This window comes from Anoplophora glabripennis, unplaced genomic scaffold (assembly GCF_000390285.2).
Source record: "Anoplophora glabripennis isolate ALB-LARVAE unplaced genomic scaffold, Agla_2.0 scaffold4, whole genome shotgun sequence".
Classification (NCBI taxonomy): domain Eukaryota; kingdom Metazoa; phylum Arthropoda; class Insecta; order Coleoptera; family Cerambycidae; genus Anoplophora; species Anoplophora glabripennis.
In genome coordinates this window covers 2,665,852-2,688,474 of record NW_019416568.1, presented here as the reverse complement: position 1 = coordinate 2,688,474, position 22,623 = coordinate 2,665,852, and the positions used below count along the sequence as shown (strand labels likewise).

Here is a 22,623-nt window from a genome sequence, read left to right as displayed (position 1 = left end):
TTATTTCCTGCTCCCATAGTTCTTTATGGTTCATGAAATAAAGATTGTTTTATTTTTTGACATTTCTTAATCAATTCAATTTGATATTATTCGAAATCTTACAAAGTCGCCTTCGTTGTTTGGATTTTGTCGTTTCTAAGCTGTTTATAAACAAAGTTACTTAAAAGTTGCAATTTTGCTGGTTTTGAATTATTATTTCTAAATGAGTGATTTTCAAATAGAAAGTGCAGCAAATCCTGCCTGCGAATTTTTATTGCTCGAGAAGTGGAAAGTACGCTACGGACGAGCATATAGAAATTTCAAAGAATGGTGCCAGAACAAAAATACTGGTGTTTCTGAAAAGTCACTGCTAGCATATTTCATGGAGAAGTCGACAACTTTAAAGTCACCGGCGAGTTTGTGGAGTGAATACTCAATGATGAAGTCAACTATTTTCACAGAGGAGACCGTGGATATATCAAAATATCCCAAGTTGAGAGCATTTTTGAAACGTAAGAATGATGGCTATACACCTAAAAAGTCGTTTTGCAAGAGAACAAGTTAACGATTTTCTCGTTCAGGTACCCGATAACGCATATTTACTAATGAAGGTAGTGACGGTTTTAGGCATGGCACCAGCATGACATTCTGATGAGTTATGCAAACTTACTTTGGACGACAATTTCAAAAGTTTCGATGACATTATTGTAGTTACAATTTAAGATTCTGAAAATGGTATCTCACGTACGTTTACAAGTATTTCTCGTTTCTTTCTCACCTAGAAATTCTCAAGAGATATGTCAAGATTAGATTGAAAATTAAAACTGAAATTTCAAGCTTTTTTATGCGCTATCAAGCAGGTAGATGTTACAACCAACCAGTCGGCAAGAATACCCTTTCTATAATTCCTAATAAGATTGCACAGTTTTTGAAACTAGGACATCCTGAAACATATACAGGCCATTCATTCCGAAGAACATCGGCAACGTTACTGGCTAATACAGAAGTTGATGTATTAGGAATCAAGAGACATGGGGGGTGGAAATCATTGCGAAAAGTTGTGTTGCTGACAGTTTAAGTAACAAAAAGGAAATAGCCAATAGGATTCTGTACAATGACACTTCAATTCCAGGTTCTAGTAGTACGTCGCATCATGCTGTTTTAATGGATATGTCAGATAATATTGAGCCTCCGGTGACTAAAATGGAGCGGTCAAATCATTTTGAGAAAAATTTGACAATTAGAAGGTAAACGCAAGGGGAATAATTATCCAGATTTTATAAATGTTTCTAAATGTAATAATTGTACAATTACGATAAATATTCATTTATAATAATTAATAAAATGTACTGTTCATAAAATATGCATTTACAACTCGAAATCGCTTTTTTTCATAGGGAGGTAACTCTTAACTCCTTAAAAACAATGTATTAATAGTCTACTATAGTGGGAGCACATAACATTATTTTTAAATTCCTTAGCCTCACACTCTAGTAAAAATAATTTCAAGTTCTGTGCCAATAATATCGACTTGTCTAATAAGTACCTACAATTGCTGAAAACTAAATTCCTTTTTTTTCGGTACCTACCAGTGGAAGGGTCTTTGAGATCCGTGATAGCATCCACCATGTCCAGCGCCATGTCGCACACCCTCTCGGCGTGGTTACCTTCCTTCTCTGGGGCGCCACTGACTACCATGTAGGCATCCCCTATGGTCTCCACCTGGGCCCAGCAGCAGTGGAAATATTTTGTGTTCGTGTTATACCATAGGGTGCAAAATACACATAGGTGCAGTAATTATAAACACATTTGATAGACTTAACGTATACGGAGTTAGCGGAAAAGCCGAGACAATTTTTGGTTAGTAAAGTTGGTTGTTAAAACACTTATTTAATACTCTTCAGCGGCAGAGACTTTTTTAAATAAGATTTTCGATAAGGTTTCAAATGAAGTGGCAATTTTTTTTAATATTTAAGTAATTTATATGGTTGGTTAAAGTTTTTCGTAGCCACGAATTCCAATATATGAGTATATGAAAACTATTAATTTTCTACTATTTAGTTAGGTATGGATTTTAATATAAATAATACGCTCAAATTATTCTATATCGTAAAATATTGTATAATACGATTAGTAGTCCAGTCAATGATCATTTTCCCGTATAATATTGCCAAACAACACCGATTTTCATAAAAATTTGGATTTAGGTTCTATTTACCCTCTACTTTAAAGTTGACCTTGTAACGGTGGTTGCTTTTACCTTGGGGTTCGATGCCACCCCTTCTCGGGGGTGAAAAATGTTTCATTGAAAATAACTCCGGGATTAATTCTAAGCAGTTTTTGTTCTACACAGTTTTTTCTGAAAGTCAATACTTTTCCACTTATTCGCGAGTGAAAGTGTAATTTTTAACCAAAAAAAACACTTTTTCAGACAGTTTTTCGCGAATAACTCAAAAAGTAAGTATTTTATAAAAAAAAATCATTCTTATAAAAAATGTAGCTTAAGTATAGAAAAACCAATGCATTTTTCAGGGAACCTTTTTTAAAGTGCTTGAAAAAAACCTTTATTTTTTCTAAAAGTCCCTAGCATCAAACCTAAGCGAGTTATAACGAAAATAAAGTTGGCCCGTATTGTTTTCGACGACAAAAAAACGTGAAAATCACCCCCTAATTACTACCCCATTTGAAAATAATCGTTACCACTTTACCGTTTACTTTATTTATGTACTTGTAATATGCTCTAGAAGCTTGACCGGTTTAAAGTGCTTAGTTTTGAAAAAAGTTGAGCTTGAAGTGAAAAGAAAATTTTTGTATTTTTGAAAAAAATTGTCTTTTCTTCAAAATAACTCAAAAACTATTAATGATGATGTAGAGTATAAAATTGTAGGTTCAGTTTTCTTGAAAATTTTGTTTTTTTTCTTCTGTAGGATATAAATTAGGTAAGATATGGCCGTTTGAAGTTTGTATATGTTCGTAAATAGCAACTTATTCAAGCCCTTTCAGCTCAGACCCTTACAAAAATAAAGGCTGAAAGAAAATTTAACTTATTTCATGTTATAGCTCTTGAAAAAACCTGCAAAATGGCATTTTGAAAAGCTTGATAGCATAAAAACTAAGCGAGTAAAAAACCAATCACAAATTTTTGCAGAACACGTATATTGATACACATTATAGTAATATTTTAGACACAGATGTATTTACATTTTTGATTGTTTATATGCTATTTGCAATAAAAAAAATTAATTATAATTGTTCGATTTTTTTTGCAAGGGGTGGTTTTTATAATGGTTGTATAAATAAATGATAAAAAATTAAAACAGTACAGAAATCTTAATTTAACATCACTATATGATTAAATTATTCCAAATTGCTGAATAATATTGTACAACATTATTTTTTAATGATTACTGTCATAGGGGGTGGTTTTTAGGGATTGACAATTTTCAATTCATCAAAATTACTTATTAAAATGTTTTCAACCTATTACATACTCGAATCTACAATTCCATAATTATTTTCGAATAGGGGTAGTTTTCACCCCTAAAAAATAAAAAGCAACCCCCGGCACTGGGTCAACTTTGAAGTGGAGGGTAAGTAGAACCTAAATCCAAATTTTGGTGCAAATCGGTGCTGTTTGGGAAAATTATACAGCAACGCCGTATTTTACCTTCAATGACTGGACTATAATTAATCAAGTTAAAAAGCAAGAACAAACTTTACGTACGTCACGAATTGAAAAAAGTTGTATTTTCATTAGGCTTTCTAGTTATCAAAACTGCGGAAATATTTCTCCAAGTTTGTGGAATTTGTCATAATAAACGATCTAGTTTTCGAGATAATAAATTTATTGCATTATTAAATTCTTCGAAATTTCGTGGCTATCAAGAAAGCAAAGTATTTTATTTTGCCATTTGTACGATATTATCTTGTTTTCTGCAGAGTAGATAACCATAACGAACTTTAATATGAACTGATTTAGTTTACAAGTGGACATAAATTGTTTAGATATCTAGCACATGCAGGGTACATCATAACGACTTTTGGTTAGAACTGCTTATGTATAGGGAAGAAATCCAAAACGTCTCAATGAAAATATTATCAATTTTCGATTCTTTAAGGTCATACAAGAAGTAGTTGATGACATTTTGACCAAAAATTTAACAGCTGCAAGAACTTCTAACCTTTTAAGTTTAAATTGTACACTGTATTTTTAAGCAATATTTTACAATTTCATGTCTAATACTCCTATAGTCAAATATATAAATTTCTCTTTGATAGCAATATTTTTTGGTTTTCGATTTAAAGGTTTTCTTTGAAGACCTTTACTACATTTTTGTATCATAACCAGAAAGAGAAAAATAGGTTTCTAAGACAGCCATTCGAAGGTGATATAAAAATTGTCGATACGTCGTAGCTTTTAGCTGGGCCAATCGGACCTATGTACGAAATTATTATACAAACAATTGATTCTATAGAAAACATACGAGCACATTTATGTATATAAAAAAGAACTATTATGTCTATGTCGCATACTCTAAAATCCTATTATTCGGTGACAGAGTATGATTAATGGCATTGCTGACAGCGTTTTTCAATTCAGGATAAATATTTTTGACGTAGGGGTAATTAGAGTACAGAACACTAGGTGTGCCCCTTGATAAGGATATCTACACTGAGCGCGAAACTTCTCAAACGGATTAATTTATCATTAATCAAATATCAGTATCTTCATTAATACGTTCAAGTTGATATATAGGGCGTTCGTAGAATACGTGGACAATATTAGACCAGAGATTCCGTGAATGAAAATAATTCATTACTTTTTGGTTTTGCACTCCCTTGACTACCCCGTGTCTTTATGCCTACGCCCATGGGTGGCTATACAACATTTTACGTTTAGGTATTTACATTTTTCTGCATAAAGTTCATTTTTAATGGCATGAAATAATTTAGGAACTAAGTTAATGTTATACTTTTTCTTTATTTCCATGTTCCTTTAAATTTAGATACAAAATTCTAAAATGCACTATATTTTACTGGAAATCCATAGGTGATTTAATTTACAAAAAAAAAACGCGAAGATAGAACTTTTTTGTTACAAATATCATCAGGAAGCTGTAGTTTAATTTTTATAGATTATACACGCCACACCCTGTATGTTAAAAACAGACTTGGTGGTGCGGCGGCTATCAGAGTGTCTATATAAAATCTGATAGCTGATTGCTATAGAAAATCATTTTTAGTCGATTGTTATTTTCAAAATTTGCAATTTATAAAACTATTCTTTTCTAAAATTCGGCGAAACATTACATTTATAGTGTACTATTTTGCGAATAAATTCCTTAGTGTTAGGTATAGTGAAAAATCAACATACTCATATATATCAGTGATCTTGAAAAAATGTATTCAAATTCAAAAGGGTATCAAACATTGAGACATTGTCATCTGGTAGGTAATTTGTATTTTTCTCTTTTGGTTAAACAAGACAGAATATAATAGCTTTAGTTAACTTCGAATAAATTTGAAATTTGGTAGTTAGAACACAATGCTAGAGCTCAAGTCCAGAATCCCAGAGGGTTAAACTTATGCGGGAAAGGGCAACATGTTTGCTGACAATGGACAAGTATTCAACCCGAGCAAAGCTTATTTCTTATACGAGCCATCTGCTCAGCAGTAGGTCTACTAGTGGTTATCCGCTGAGCCATTGATTGCATAAAGTTAACAAATGTTGATGTTGTTGGTAAATAAGATTTGTATTTTCATTTAAGAATGGCAATATACACAGTTTATTCGATGATGCTCGTTTAGTTCTGAGACTTGAAGTTCGTCTTTAATGCCACAATTAATATTTGATATGATTTTAACTTTTTAAAGTACCTAATTGACCAGAATTCTCCCAAAATTTATTTAAAGTGTTATGTATAAATGGGATGTTTTCCTGGATAAAATGAAAAAAGTACTTCATCATCATTAAAAACATTTGAAGTCGTTATCAAACTTCTCTTATTTTATTAAAACGTGAATGGTGTTTCACAAAGTTTATAAAAGTCAAATGCCTCAGGGGTTTAAAAATTTATTACATAAAAAGCTGAAGGTGTAGTTTCATACAACACTCACTTTATATACTCTGTTTCTTTCAGTTAACTTGTCGAATATGGAATACATTCCATTGAGCATCGAAACAACCTCCATGGGGGTTATTCTGCTGCAGATCTCGGTGAAAGTCACGACATCAGAGAACAAAATGGATACGCTATCGAACATCTGAAAAATAAAACGATAGGTTATTAAAAGTTTCGACTCCACTTCCTATACAATTTTTAAATGACTACACAATTGACCCTCATCTAAAACGACCTTGTGTATTTGATATAGGTAGGTTCTTGTTTCTCAGTGATAATTCTACAACCAAATACACATTTTTGGCATTTATAAAAGTAAATTTGGTTTATTACCCTGTTTTATATATCTATTTAATTTCGATTACTTTTTAATACACAAATCTGTAATGTTAACGATTTATTTCGCCTGTAGAATATTGCAACACCTTATACTTTTGTCCCCATGTAATTTCGCACACAGTCAGAGATCCAACGTTGCTGATATTATAAAGTTTTAATAAGAAAATATTAAGGATCACATTACATTCAGAATCTTATTAGTTACCCAGGCGTTCAGAAATAATTGAACATTTTTTTCGTTTTCCTTTTCAATCAACTGGTTGAGATATGAATTAAGTAGGTGGACTATTTTTTTAATGAACGAAATACTGTGTCCACAATTTGACAATGATGGGTTTCGATCTATAATTTCAATATGCTTACATAAAGACTAATTGTAAGTACTTTTATAAAAAACATGTATCTGTTCTACATTTAAAAAAGCAGATAAAAGTATATACGTATGGCATTGAAAAAACTTTGCTTTTTTTATATTAAAGTGCAGCAAAACGTACAAATTCATTTAAATAATTAAGTCAAGAGGAATTATAAAGAAAATAATATTTAAAATGAAAAAGGGGCTTTAAATAAGAGCGTTCTACTTAAAACAGCGTTATATAAATCCTTATAAATGCCTGCGAGGCTTCTGAAAGGAAAGAGATTGATGGTTTTACATTTAAAGGCATTATATTGCCATAGTGCTATGTCAATCATCTTTAGTCACAACTGAGACTATAAAACCTTATTAAACTAACTCATTGAAAATGTACATATATAATTTTATAGATGCGAAGATAATTTTTCATCCTTAAACTCATTTTTAAACGTATAAAGTGTGTGTATTAAATTTCATCAAAATTTGAATATGGAATTAGTTTACGTTAGGCTTTCTGCGTCCTTTTACTAGAGTCAAACAAAAACATTAGAAAGGAAATGTCATCTTTATGTTTATCAAGATGGTTAGAAAGCGACAAATATGTGTCGCTAGAAATATATTTTTTTAAACTCCAAAACTGCTGATCAGTTTCAAATGAATCTTGGCCTTTTCGGGAAGAAAGAACTTATACAGAAAATATCTGCTTCGATTTCGATAATCTAACATTTCCGAGAAAAGTGAGTTGGGCACTCTTTTAGCGGTTAAGATAAATGCGTATAGTTTATTTAATAAAACAAGAAATTATTTTAGATTAAGAATAGAGCGTTTTCGTAATGTAATTTTAATGGAGATTCACCTCTCGCGTGAATATTGGTATTGACCCAAATCAGAGGGTGATTAATGGTAGATTCCTGCCTCTGCTAATTGAAAGATAGTCAAAAGTTCGGGAACGCTGTGCTGTTTCCCTGTTATTTGCTTTAGATATAACTTACTGCGTACCTCGCACGTATCGATAGGATTTTCTCCCTTCCTCAACCTATCAGCGACCTGTTTCGGTATCATCTGATATAAGAGCTCGTCAGTCCTTCTCATTTCTTCGTCTAACTTCCTCATCGACTCCTCCAACTTCTTACTTTTCTGTTGTTCCTGGTCTAAGGCTAACTTGAGTTCTACGGATTGTTGGGTACCGGCCAACATGAGGTCTCTAAAATATCACAGAGTCGTTAATGAAAAAGTAAAATTCGTGAAAGATGAGTAGCTATACATTTTCATAAATGTTAGGTTAAGTGTTTTTGTGCTAGTTACCGACTAAAGTCGTGCATAGAGAGGTCGTTGATGTATAGGCCGGAATTAATTAGAGAATTGAGATCGGGCATCACGGGGGTTCCTAAGTACATCATCATCTTCCAATTATCCATGTAAATCATCTGACCTAAAAAGTGCACGGATTTAGAAGATAGTCAGCACGTGGAGGATAATTAGAGATATTTGCAGCGATAAAAGCGATTCGTAATTACTGAGGGACTCCCAAGATATAAATATATATAAAGTTTTAATACGAATTTGTACTGAGGACTACATGCCTCTAATATTTAACTGAAGTAAAATCAAGAAATTTGTAAAAAGCAATTGTGAAAATTAGAGGCAACGAATTTGAGACAAAGAATTTCTGGTCTAATGTTGATATTATTTTTCCAGACAGCCTAAAATTTGTAGTTTTATAAGCGAAATAATAAAATCCAAAGTGTTATTTTTGACAATTTTCGGTTTTCTCCTCCCAGCAGAAGAGTACAGCGGAAGCTCACATGTTACAGAATGTTTCAAGGTTAAACAAAGTGGCCTTGAGTGACTTTCAAGGTCAAAGAAGGTGACCTCGCGGGACATTCAAGGTCAAGGAATTGGTGCCTGGTGTCTATAAGCCTATGTGACTATTAGGTCGTTATTTTTTTTTAAGGTTTAATTAACTCAGAGCTACTTAACAGATTAAACTCGTATTACTTTGCCGCAACATCATTATAAAGTTCTTACGTACGTAAATAAATAAGCAATCACATTTAAAATGTTCTAAAAAGAAGTTAATGCCAGGAAGCAGTCAATATGTGTGTGAATATATTAAACTTTGAAATGAAAGTTAAATTAAATCCGACAAAGCTTCAAGTAATAATATTTTGAAATAATAAACTCACTCATTTCTGATGCAATAGTTTCCCTCATTTAAACTCATACTAATAGAGTGAAAATATCACTCCATTGTGGACCGAAATTGATACATTATTGAGTAAAATTGAGTGAAATTTGAGTGAAATTTGTTTACAGTGTGTGAAAATTACAAAAACAACAAAGATACTGTCGTGGTATGCAAAATTCGCCTATGTTTTGAATATCCGCACAATTCTTCAAAAAGCCCATATGGCGCAGTTTCCGCCAACTCAATTTTTCACCAATCTTTCTCATATTTAAACGCGAAGCTCCGCAGATATCGCGATTGCCTCCTGAATCATCCCAGAGACATCCACATGAAAAACATGTGAAAATTCACCGATATTTCGAAAAAATTCACCTACGTTTCGAAAAAATTCACCGATGTTTCTCGGTCGCAAACTGGTTGAATATTCCTTTTCCATAAAAAAAAAATGAAGAAGCAGTAAATAAATAATGTTACTTACGTTAAAGATTTGATTAATTAATAAACTCTAATATAAAATCCGAATCACTTTATTTGTTATTTATTAGAAAATACTAATTTTACAATTTAAATGTATATGTTACAATTAATTATTATTAATGAGACCAATGTAATATGCAATATTAAATAAGGCTAAGTCTACGAGTATTGCGTGCTTCAAGTTTTTCACTCAAAATATCGAGTTTATTCTAAATCTACAAATATAAACATGCATATTATACGAATATTATAAGTTTAATAAGCGTGAGAGTTGTTGGTGAAGTCAAACGGTGCTAAAGAATACAATAATTCACGGTTCTAATAACTGTATTATAACTATGAAGTAAGTAGTGCTAGTGCTGATGATTGAAAGTAGAGTTGATTTTTTTATTTGGAAGAATCCAGCGGCTGAGATCTTAGCAGGCCTGTTCCTGACCAGATACCTCAACTCATCTAATTCTTCCCTTATATATGGCTGCTGCATAGAGATTTGTTTAAGATTATGACATTTTGTTTCCAGTTTGTCCGTCTCGGAAATAACGGAGTTACAAGAAAATATTATCAGCGCCACAGACACCTGGAAATAATTGATTTTATTATTTGCATGCATTTTGAATCCTTAGTATAGACGATTGTTTTTATAATTATTTAGTTTGAAAAGTCTTATTATCTAATATAAATAAGGATGCTAAGCAGAACTGTTCAAAATTAATTAATTTTATAAAATTGTCGAAGGTTATTCATTTTGTTACAATTCAAAAGAAAACAGCCGTGTATACAGTGTGTCCCACTAAGGTCAGCGAGGTATATTGGGGAAAGTATAGCTCCTAGAACTTCGGTAAAAAATTTGATTAATAAATCAACCAAGAGAAATCTCTGGAAATAGTTTTCTTCAAGTTCGAAGCTGAATAGGAAACATTTATGAGAAAAAATCAACTCTATATTTTGGTATGTAGATTACGCCTCCAACTTGAAAACTATTTCCGGCGATTTCTCTTGGTCGATTTATTAATAAAAACTTATTTCCCGAAGCTCTAGGGCCTATACTTTCTCTAATATCACCTCGCCGACCTTAGTGAAACACCCTGTATATTAGAAACCAAGTAGACCTTTGAAAGGAACAATTGATGTAAAATGAAGAGAATTTTCTCCACGTGAATTTATTGTTATTAGTATTATTATCATTATCGTTATTATTACTGTTACTGTTACTGTTGTTGTTACAGTTATTATTATTATTATTGTTATTATTATTAGATATTAATTTTTGTGAATTTAATAAAAGCAATTTTTCATATTCATATTACTTACCGCTAATATAATCATAATCTGGGAAGAAATTATCAAGTAAATTCTAAATTCGTATTCGTCCAGGTGCACAAGGAAAAAATATATCAAACAGTTTTCCAAGGCCATAAGGAAATAGTAGTGAATGAATAACAGTGGCCATCCGAATATACCGTTGAGCTTTGCAACCAGCTGATGTAAAATAATGTACAAGGTTCCAACTTTCTCTATGTCCTTGAGCAAATCATAATCTGAAGTCGCAATACGCGATAGCAAGTCGTTAATGTCTTCAAACTTGAGCTTAATGAAAACAATCATGTTATAAATTATAACTGCTGTTAACAAAAATGTATAATTAAATATCCAAGATGTCATGCTCAATAGGTGGAATCTTACAAAAAGAATATGACTGAATATTGCACAGAACGGACCTATCAGCTCTATAGTCGATAAAATCAGGGTTTGTTTAGATATACGTTTTTTCCGTACGGTGTACAAATTAAAAATGTCGTCTACGTGATGGATCAAATTAAATAATTCACCCCATTCGGTCCTGCTCCAAAAGGCTGATCCTGCTGACAGCGATATAAATAAAGCCATACCACCTGTTTCTTGTAGAGCATCTACAATTACACTGACAAAATGACGTTGTATTATTTCTATTCGGAGGTAATACAAATATATTGCTCCAATAAGTAACAGACTAATTTGCAATACAGAGAAACATTTAAATGTTTTCACATACACAATACGTTTGTTGTAATTATGCCAAGGTACTATTCCAAAATAGCTGGCTACTTTGGTTAGAAATGTTATCAGTTGAAGATTTGTCAAAGTTAATTTAAACTGCATTTTAACGTAGACCGCAAACGAACAGAATAATAAGAATCAGTCGATGGTTCTATATATACGCGCCTATTGACTATGCGTCCTGGCGTCGGTTTCAGTTCTTCTAACATTTTAAATGTGATTGCATAGTTATACACATATGTCCGTAAAAACATGAAAATGATGTGGAGATAAAGTAGTACAAGTGTAATTTGTTAAGTAGTTTTTGGTTGAGTTAATAAATTTCATATCGTACTTTAAATACCAGTCAATTATACGGATGTGCTAAGAAAAAAAATAATAAAAGCAAAAAGTACTCCAAAGATAAGAAAAAAAAGTTCATTTTGTAACGTTTATTACTTTTTCTGCAACCAAAAGTCAGGTATATCTATCTTATCTGCTCTCACTTAATAGTAATTTTAAGGAGGTAAGTGGATTTTGCCGTAGAAGTGGAAGTTGCTATGGACAACGGGAGGTAAGTAGGAAAAAAGCCATTTCAATCGCTCAACGTCAGTAGACGACCTAGAAATCCGTTCAAGGTCACCAAATCACTTTAGAGACCACTCGAGACCATCATATTTGACCTTGAAAATTACGTCACATATGAATCTCACGATTATTTGACCACGAAATCACTGTCGAGTGATACATAATTTAAATCTAGCAATTAACTAAAAAAATTTGCTTGTCATTTATCACTGAATCTACGTTTTAATTGATTGTCGATACGTTTGCCTCCTAACTTTTCTTTCTTCTGTATATTGAACTAATAATTGAACCTTAACAAACTTATTGATTGCTTTGAAATAAAAACATTAATATTTATAGTTTTAATTTCATCAACTCTTACAGTCTGAGGAAACAAAGAATACTTTGTTAATTAATAGCTGCAAAGATCATAATTTTGACAGGGAAATCCCTAACAATTAGAGTTCTTACCATATTTCTTTGGAAACGTAAATTTAAGTTAGCTTTGGGATATTTCACTCGCAATTAATTCAGATCGTAACAGTTTATACGGAGTTTTTTTTATATATTTTGGAGTGTAAAGAATATTCTGTCTGTAATACGACTAGGAAAAAATAAAAATGCAGCCATATTGTGCAATGTTACATTGTCCTTATGGCTGGCATTTTCCTATTTAACCAGTTAGTTTTATAACCGTGAAAATTACGCTAAAATATTACTAAGAAAACTCGTAAATCGCGAATAGAAAGCAATTCAAAGCAATTATAATGTAGATTAAAATTACCTTTAAGCCTTAAATTTCTATCTTCAGATACTTCCATCTCGTCACTAAGTAGCAGACCACCTCTGCCGTCAGATGGAGGTTTGTCGTTCAAAATTGGCTCCACAGTTACCAATTCAAAAATATTATTGGTCCGGTTCAAAATCTGAAACAAACTGTTACGATGTAAACCGAGATATTTCGAGGTTAAATTAGCAAATACTACAAAATACATGTTAAAAGTACACAGAGCTTCTTAATTCGACTGTAAAATATCTGAAAGGGCACCACAACGTTGACTGACGTTAACGTAGATTTGTATTTTTATTTGTTTTATAACAAACTATCATTATTTTAATACATATTTTGTTATGTCATCGTATATAATACAATAAGAAAGCTAGTAATCTTTAATAAAATAATAATCAAAAAAATTATAACAAAAGCAAGTTTTATTGTTGAATACCTACATATTAATATGGGAAATATTGAAACAAGCGTATTAATGGAAGTAGGTAGAAATAATCTGAGAACATTGAAAACCCGACGGGGCTGTGTTTAAAACTTTTGGATTTGCTGGAGTTGTTGACAACAAATGACGTCCTCATATAAATGAGGGTGTGTAGAACCTTGCTTTGAACTAAATCGAAAAGGGAATTAGGAACGAGAAAATAGTTAATATGTTGACAAGTGTAGGTGAAGGTCTTATAGAGCTTAATCGATTAATATTGTTTTTCACTTATTTCGGTCTCATCCGTTTGGATCCAGTTGTTTAAAGGTTAAGGTGTAGATACATTTTCAAGCTCTTTGAATTATTGTATTTGTTCATTTTTTATCTAGAATCTATGTTTCGATTAATATGAAAATACTAATAGGTGCATAATTCGAAAATCGTCTTATGATAAGCATTGAGAACTGTAAAAAACAACTTGTTGTTTAACTGTCACAAAACTATGACATTTTTTGACTATCACAATACTCTAACGTTGACATTTTCCTTACTGAGAAAAGGTATCTTAGAAACAAAAGTATTCACTTTTAATCCTTAGATCAAATGTGTTAATCAGATTTTAATTTATAAAAGTTTATTCAACAATATTTACAATATTTTTTGTTTATCCACATTGATTAAATAGTCACTTTGAACTCGTATTAAAATTAAATAAACCACTGAAATTGCCACTACTCTCATTCTTGGGGCAAATCTCAAAGCAGTCCAACATGTTTTCATTAATATTTATATTATTTTCAGATGTTGCAGACTTGCCCCTTTGTAAATACTCGAGATTTTTTCGGTACATATCCTTCATTTTGCCCCTTGAGAAAAGCATGTAACTGAATAATTGCTTAAATCAATCCCCTTCTTTATATTCAACATTGAATATTGCGACCAAAGCGTTGGCGGCTTCAATTTAGTTGCTAAGTTTGAGAAATACACCATCAATACATCTTCTGAATACAACTTAATGCTTTTTCTTTGCACCAATCCATAAAAGGTTGATAGACACATCCGTAAATTTCTCGAGATTTCTTTGGGAGAGGATTCAAAGAAACCTCTTTCCCACTCTCCAGTATCTCCTCAGGTACACCTACATCTTCATTAGATTGCATATTTAGGGTTTTCAGCAAATTTAAGGAATAATTTTTTAACAGAAATGACTTATTTTCATAAAATGAAAAGTAAAAATGTTTACTTTTATAAAAAATAATTTTCCTAAGTTCAAAAGAGCTTTAATTTACAGTCCATAAGATGATAATTTAGTTAGAAGGCTGAGCATAAACTTAGAACTGTTGAGCATAAACTTGCCTCACAAAAGTTTTAAGTAATGGAGGAGGGTTTGAATTATATAAATGGACTAGTACTAATCCACAAGTTTACTCTCATTTTTCCTTCGACTTCCTGGAATTCTATAAAATTGTCTAAGTTTTGCGTCTAAGCGTGTTAAAGAAATTTCGCAACGAGGTGACCCATTTTAATGTGCTATGATGAAATTATTTTGTACTTTTATTTAAAATATTAACGTATGATTTAAAAATTAAAGCAACATTATTTTTCTCTTAAATTATAAAACAACAGGTTTCAAAGCTTTAGGGGCTGTTAATAAATATATTTATTGTAAATCAACGTGTTCATTTTTTGAAAAATATCATTTTCAAACCATCGCAGATAGATACTTAATAAGAATATAAACGTATTGATAAAGGTTATAAAATATTTAATTTAATATAACTCTAAGGCCGAAAATATTTTGAATTAGGTCAACGGATATAACTTTCTCACAGTGTTTAGATCTAGACAATTTCCTCTTTCCTTTTTAGAACTATACGTTGCTATTCTAGCACCTATATATGAGCATATTTTGAAAACATCAGAATCTCATGTAAATTCATTTACACAAAAAAATAGCCCTTAACTGATCCTTTTGGCTCATTTCAAATGAATTATTTTTTATATGTGGCGAATTACCCAGTAAATAAAGAAAATGTGAAAAAATGACACAAATAAGTAACTTTGGGCAATATCACAACAGGCGATATCAGAAATTTGCAAATATTTAAATTTTTTTGCATTACTTTTTCCTACATCAATAACCGCCTTGGCTCGAAAACACTGTAGATGTATTTCATGCAATGAATAATACGCCTACCTATATATAGAAGTATAAATCAACAAGTATAAGTTAAATATTTAATTAGATAATATTTTTTTTTAGTTTACTTGAGCGTATGTGTACCAGTAATTGTATTAAAAGGTATTAGTTTAAAAATGACTAATTTTTGGTCACACCATCTTTATTTAATTTCTATTTTTAGCTTATTTAAAACACATGCAATCTTCTAACAGGCTCAAAGTTGTATTCTTAATTGAATACAGTTATTTATATTATAATATATCCTGTTGACACCAATATCAAGAAATTTTAATTATTAAATTTCGCGATGTTATTAGCCATATTTTATATCTAATACCCAGTTCCAGTATTCTACGGATAAATTGTAAATTCCTCGGAGAAAACTTGTTAAATTTGTCTTAATTTATTCGGGTTCCGATAACTGACACTTTGGAGACTCCCCTTTGCAATTGCTGTCGAATATGATCAACGCCATTTCCGTCGTCTTTTTGAGGGCGCATATCTTTTACTATTCCATTCAGACATGCCTTGAAGAATAAGTAGAATTTATTCTAAAAGGGGTCCCTATCTTGTTTTCCAGCAGCTGAGGCAAGACACATATCTTATACTAAAGAATTATATTTTAGGCGGACCTTGTCCCAAAAGAAACACATTACTTCATATGAGGTTTTATTAATTAAAAAGTTGGCAAAATTTTTACTCGTATATCTCCAAATTTCTGCCTTTGATTTAACAATGGTATTCCTTTGGGCAGAATAAATCTTCGACTTTACGTATCCTTACAAGAAAAAGTCACATGGCGTAAAATCGCATGATTTCGGTGGTCTAGTCACTGTTACGTGAGATAAGTTGTGGTGGAACCACATGATATAGAATATTTTGTGTGTGATTAAATAAATTCAAAATAAACTTAATCAAGCAGACAATTTAAAAGTTTAATTCAAAACCTCTCAAAAAGTATCTAGTATTAGTGTAAATTTTAATTTATGTGTCTCGATGAACAGGTACTTGGAAGCCTTTTAAAAAACTTTGCCATTAAAGAAACAATGCTCTGCTATCACATATGAGATTTGGCTACTAAGGATGAAATTCTACAATAAAATTTGCTTCGATTAAATAAAACATTAATTTGTTATATGCAGTTATATTCTACTTACAGTTTGTCATGGAAATAGTAAATAAATTATTTAAAAATGTATGCTTACCGAACCAAACTTGAATGCTATGAGTGGCCGAACCAAGTCAAACCAGTTAGTTATTTTCTTCCCTACTAAATCTGGTAAAATGACCATTAAAGAATTGCCTATGCTACGCACAATCATATCTGATCTGAAAAGGAAACAAATAAGAACGATGTTGTTATGAATTAGGTACATACAAAACATATTTGTGTACAAGGGGATACTAAAAACTAAATGCAAGTAGTCTATTCTAAAAACATTTTGATGTATATCAGCATATTTAAGTATATTTGAATAGTTAACATCAGTTAAATGTTATACAAACACCATTTAAAATTCTTATTGACAGACTAACCTGCAGAGAAATTTATTAAGGAATTTATTGTAAAATTTGTACTTATTAAAGTAACTAATATTTATTTATTAGAAATAATTTCCAAACAAATTTGAAAAAAAGTCTTATTTTGACCTCAAAAATACAATGATTTGAATCACATCATTTAATCATTAATCATTTAATCCATAAAATTAACGATGTAGCATTGGCGCATTCGCCATTTTCTCGAATATACAAATAAGTCTACTACGCCTCTAAAATAATCAATGTAAATTCTTATCAAAAAACAACTTATTTTTCAAATATTAGGATATTACAGGATATTACAAAAATTCATTAGTACATGTTGTTGTGAAATTGGTTTTAGATGATTTTGTTTGTTTCCGATAAGGAAATCGTATTTCTTTTAAATTTTTTTGCGGAAGTGTTTTCCTTTGGCAAATCTTTATACGCATATTTCATATGAGTTTTATTTTTACTGCTTTTTAATTTGTTTTTGATGAGCTTATTTCGTTGAGGTTACTTGCTATTAAGGGAGCCGCTTTTAATGTCAAAAGATGTTCAAAAAAATAAGAAACAAATGTAGCCTAATGAAAGTAGATATTATTTGGTTTATGAATAAGTTAAAATCTCATGCGTTTGTGTGTCATCTGCTTATGATGTGCCCACGAATAATGTATTGTGATACATGGAGAAAAAAAATTGTTTGCTGTAAGTATGACAATTCAGCGTGCCTTATTTGCTTAATACCAATTTAATTTGTTTTTTAATTATATTTTTTCTCTTGAATCTGTTGCAAAATAGAATTCATTAAAAAAGTGTGCTATTGTTCAGATAAAATTGAGCTATTTTAATTGAATGAAAATGAAATTGATTGAAGTAGTTTTCATCGATGCATGTACCTTATTGATGTATTTATTGTTTCATATTTATTTACACTTACCCAAAAACTATACAAAATGGAAATATTTCGAACAGAACAGAAGCACTGATTGGCAAGTGCTTCTCTTCCCTGGTCATAGCTAAAGAAGCTAAGGTAAAGGCTCTGTTGTCGAATGTTAGTTGAAAAGTAACGTGGACCATATCGAACAACAATTCTTCTCTGACTAGTTCTATCTTCATTTCTTTGTGATAAAAATGTCTAGCTACCTAAAACAAAAAAAAAAGTCATAATCAATTGACCTGTAAAAAATTAGGAGTTAAGTTTTACACATTTATGACATATATTCTCCCTAAAAGTTTTTAATACTAAAACAACTTTAAGCTATTCAGGACTAAAATCGTCAGCTACATGATTTATTATAGGACTGACAGGTGTTACTAAAGGTACTATCAAAAAATGCAACATATTTTTTGGGAACGAAAAATTACATTCATCAAACGAAACATACTTACAACATAGACATCATAGTTAATTTTACTCAAGTAAGTGTAAAAGCTTACAGACATTCTACTACATCAAATATGCGCTTATAGCATTCCACTTTTTATTGCGTCTCTGTCGAGAGGGTAAAGAATTATTCTGTTTGCTTTTATGTAGTCGTTGTATATGGACCAAATTTTAACATACTTTTATGTTTTTCCATAAAATAAAACATAATATGGTCATATAGACTTGAAACTCAATAATAATTTTATTTATGCCACTTGTAAAGCATAAAAGTATCGTCATACTTAAAAAAAAATCTGTAATAATCCTTTGAACAAAATAAAATCCACCGAAATGTCCTTGTTGTACACATGAAAAGTACTAACAAATTTTGTTTTCCAGTTTAAGGAATATTACCTATATTTTTACGAGAGACTTAAATTTTTTAGGCTTTTAATATAGTCTAGAGATAAATAAGTGAGATATAGAGACGTAATTTTGAAATTTATTATCAAGTTCTGCTTTATTATCAATTTTCGACATTTTTGTACCTCTCCGAATAATTCCTTTTATCGTTTTTCTAAAGAACTACACCGTAATCATAATATCAGAACAAAACTTTATGAAACGTTTTTACTTTTGTTTTCCAGATGTTGTTGTTGAAAAACTATCTTAGTTTCAATATTTTTTTTGTCTTCTTATAATCATACTAACTTTTCCTTTTAAATAAAATATAGTCAAATATATAGTTCATATAGATGAAAAAATAATTTCTCTTAGACTTTCTTGTTTGAAAAGCTCCTTTTTTTCATTTTTCCTCAAATGATTCATACTAGAGAAGTTATTCAAAAATTATTTAAAATGCTTGTTATTCAAACATTAAACTATAAATAAAGTAAATTAATTCACTTAAAGAATGTGTCTCGACTGTCATATAAATAATATAAGACTACTTCATATTTGTACAATGTGAATGTAATTAGAAAAAGAAATATAAAAAACATCGCTTTTTAATTTGAAAGTTTTATGTTTAAGAAATGGAAGGAACTTGGAATATTAGTTAAAGGGGCTTTCGTGTACATTTGTTCTTTGTAGAAAAAACACATACATTCTGTACACAATTTTACACATTGTTTGTATTTTTCCAGCCAAATTGGTATACTCTTAATATACATTAGAACGTAAAAATTCATTTGTTTTTGTGTTTCACATCAAAGCCTCCAACTTATTTAATTTTCATCCCATAGCAGCATGTGCCAAAACGAAATCCTGAATTAAATTTTTGTAGCTCCTCCAAAGTTTTTATAGTTCATTTGTTGTTGTACTTAGTAATCAATCTATTATTCCATAAAGTTCATACTTAAATAATGCAGCTTATTCCTTATATCCTTGTCATTGTCGCTGTATATTTTGTGGGCATGAAGCTTTGATAACTTTTTAAAGCTTAGACTAATGAGTTTCTTTTTTATCTAATTTGATGAATTAAAACCACAGGGAGGACTTTTTGCGCTTCAATAAAACTTTTAATCCTTCTTTATTGGATTTGTAGCTCATAAAGATACCGAAATGAGAGAAATTGCAAATATGAGGGGCGGAACATAAATGATTAATTTAATTACTCGTTTTGAAACGTCTACACACAATAGAGGATTTAATAGTTTAGTTGATTTTTAGGTTTTAGGGATGGTATTTCGACAAATATCGTGTTTCGACTCGTTTCAAGCCCTTTAATGTAGTATTTTTATGATCTTTATGAGTATAAAATTTTTTCTATAACATATAATGAAACAAATTTTATTTTCCAATATAATACCAGATAACTTGCGGATACTATTAGAAAAAAATCTTTTGATTGCGTATGTTGCCAAACTCGCACCGCTCCCATCACGTCCTTGTCCGACTTCAATTTCTTACCTCTCAAGGTTGTTAAGGGGTCCAAAAGGCAGAAAGTGTATGAAAGCGTAACATCTATCCGATTTTTGTCAAATCCCTCTTTGAAATATTTTATACGTGATCATTTAAATACGTGGGAGAATTTTTTTATGTAAAGAATGAACCTGTCTTTGTTTAGAAGTGCTATCAACATGTCATCAACATCAAAGTAAAGTATCTATCTCAAAGTCATCTCGGGTTATTGAAAATAAATAGTAATGAATATACGAAACGAACGAAATATGAGTTTGTTTGAAAAAGAAAACTTGGAATTGTCTGGTCTTATTATTTTTAGGAACACTGACAATTTCGTTTGTTTTTCGATCAACGTTAGGATTTGTTCAAAATGACGCAATAAATATTCAATTCTTGTTCGGCCCTTGAGCTTCACTTAACATATTTGAAGTGTTGGGACAAAACAAGCAAAAAACAAGTGTGTGCCTAAAATGACTCTTAGAGACTGTATTATATCTCATAGCAGTTATCTTTTGTATAATTTAGACAAAAATTAACCAGTAACATCGTAAATAGGAGAAGTCTCAAGAGTTTTCATTATCAGAAAAAAATTAAAAATATTTGACATTGTTGAAAGTCCAAAGAAAAAACTCAGAAAGCATAAAAATTTCATTTGGATATTGTTCATCTAATTCTTTAAATGAGATGTCAAACTATTTATTTTTGACTGATTGATTAGTTAACCAAAAACTGTGTTACCCATCTAAACTTTGGAGGGTCACAAAGACCTGAGGACTAATTTTAGAAAAACTCCCTGTATAATTTAATAAACCATCCGTCACTTTGTCGAGAAAAAAATTGACTTGATCTTGTTTAAAGATCGGATTCAATTTAAATTGTTACAGATCTTATGAATGAAGCGAATTTTTGCGGTTTAAGTTCGTTAACGTCTAAAGGAAAATAAATCATGAGGAAAATATTGCAGATGACAGATTTCCAATACGAAACCGTATTATATTTAAAATGTATTCATAAATGCGTAAATAATATAGTCTCCTTCCCTTCAAGAAGATGATGGAAATGCTCGTACCTCGTAATAAAATGTTTTCAAACGTATATACATACATATAAAAAATGACGCAGATAAAGAATGCCTTTTGTATAAAAAAACTGTTTGTATTTATATAAGAAGGACTATGTTCCTAATAACAAATCCAATTTTGTTAATGTGAAGTAAATGGTTCAGGAAGAATTCTATATGTATTCCCTCTAGAAACAAACGTTATTTATAAACAGCTGAGATGAAAAAAATCAATAGAATCTTATCAAATTCTTAGGCTTGTCGTTGGCTTTCTGTTGGCTTTTGGCTGTTATACTGTTATTAAACTAAGGAGTATTTATGTTTCCCGAGATCTGTAATTATATAAACTTCCGTTAGTAAGTCACTGAATATATCAACTCTGTGAAACCTTGTCACAATTAGTGTCGTCTGTCAGTGGCAGAAGCAATACAAATGCAATTTACTTCCACACACGTTGCAGTTTGTAAAGAAAAAGGGTAAAAGTATTGTGTTTTAAACTTAACAGTTTAGGTGACTGCGATAAGAAAAGGGACAAATAGGAAAGTTTGTATGTGGGCAGACTACCGTTAGCAGTTATAAAAGAATATTGGAATATTACTGTGTCTTTCGATCAATAACGGTTTCAGTTACACAAGAAGGGTTCTGTGGGTAATCAGATTTTCATACTTTAAATAATTATATAATATAGGTAATTAGTTGTGTAATTAACGATTGTAATGCATTCTATTTGACCTTTTCATTTCTTTACAGCGTTTGGAGTTTCCATGGGGATTGTTATACATAGAACAAGTTAATTTGAGAATTAGTACCTCGAAGCGTATGGATTATTTGGTTAAAATAATTTGATGAATACTGTTGAACAAAACAACCAGTAATCAATCAACTTGCGTATATACAGGGTGTCGGGTAAGTACCTCCTAATCTCTCGGGACTGTATAGGGGAGGTCAAAATAAAACTAGTCCTTCCTATAATTTTTTTTCTTAATGTGCCCCCTAATGGAGCTATGGGGGGTCAAAGGGGTACCTAGAAATTAACGTTTAGGGTTATAACTTTGAAACCACCCTGTATATTTTAATAAAATTTTCGTACGTTGCATTACACATGGAGCTCTACGATTTGATGCTAAAATCAACTTTTTGCTATTATCAGGTGTCCAGAAACGGACTGGCCCTATCACAATTTTTCTCAAAATTTTGACAGAAGTAATTTTATCAAACTGAAAATATTATTATTAGATACTCTGAAGGTTTTTCTTTAAAAATGGTACTCTTTATTTATTTCGAAAAAATGAACGGTTTGCGAGATAAATCGGTTTTGAAAAAAATTGGTAA

General features: G+C 30.9%; 1 protein-coding gene across 1 annotated transcript in view; it reads right to left on the bottom strand.

Annotated features, from left to right (window-relative positions):
* The window catches only part of LOC108917496 (soluble guanylate cyclase 88E), an 83,873-nt gene that overhangs the window by 10,019 nt on the left and 51,231 nt on the right, over positions 1-22,623 (bottom strand). Inside the window, exons 4-10 of the mRNA XM_018724127.2 lie at positions 17,898-18,103; positions 16,642-16,765; positions 12,828-12,969; positions 8,101-8,227; positions 7,795-7,999; positions 6,097-6,243; positions 1,569-1,701 (exon numbers count right to left, since the gene is read on the bottom strand). Coding sequence (XP_018579643.1) covers positions 1,569-1,701; positions 6,097-6,243; positions 7,795-7,999; positions 8,101-8,227; positions 12,828-12,969; positions 16,642-16,765; positions 17,898-18,103 — 1,084 coding nt within the window. The remainder of the gene's footprint in view (positions 1-1,568; positions 1,702-6,096; positions 6,244-7,794; positions 8,000-8,100; positions 8,228-12,827; positions 12,970-16,641; positions 16,766-17,897; positions 18,104-22,623) is intronic.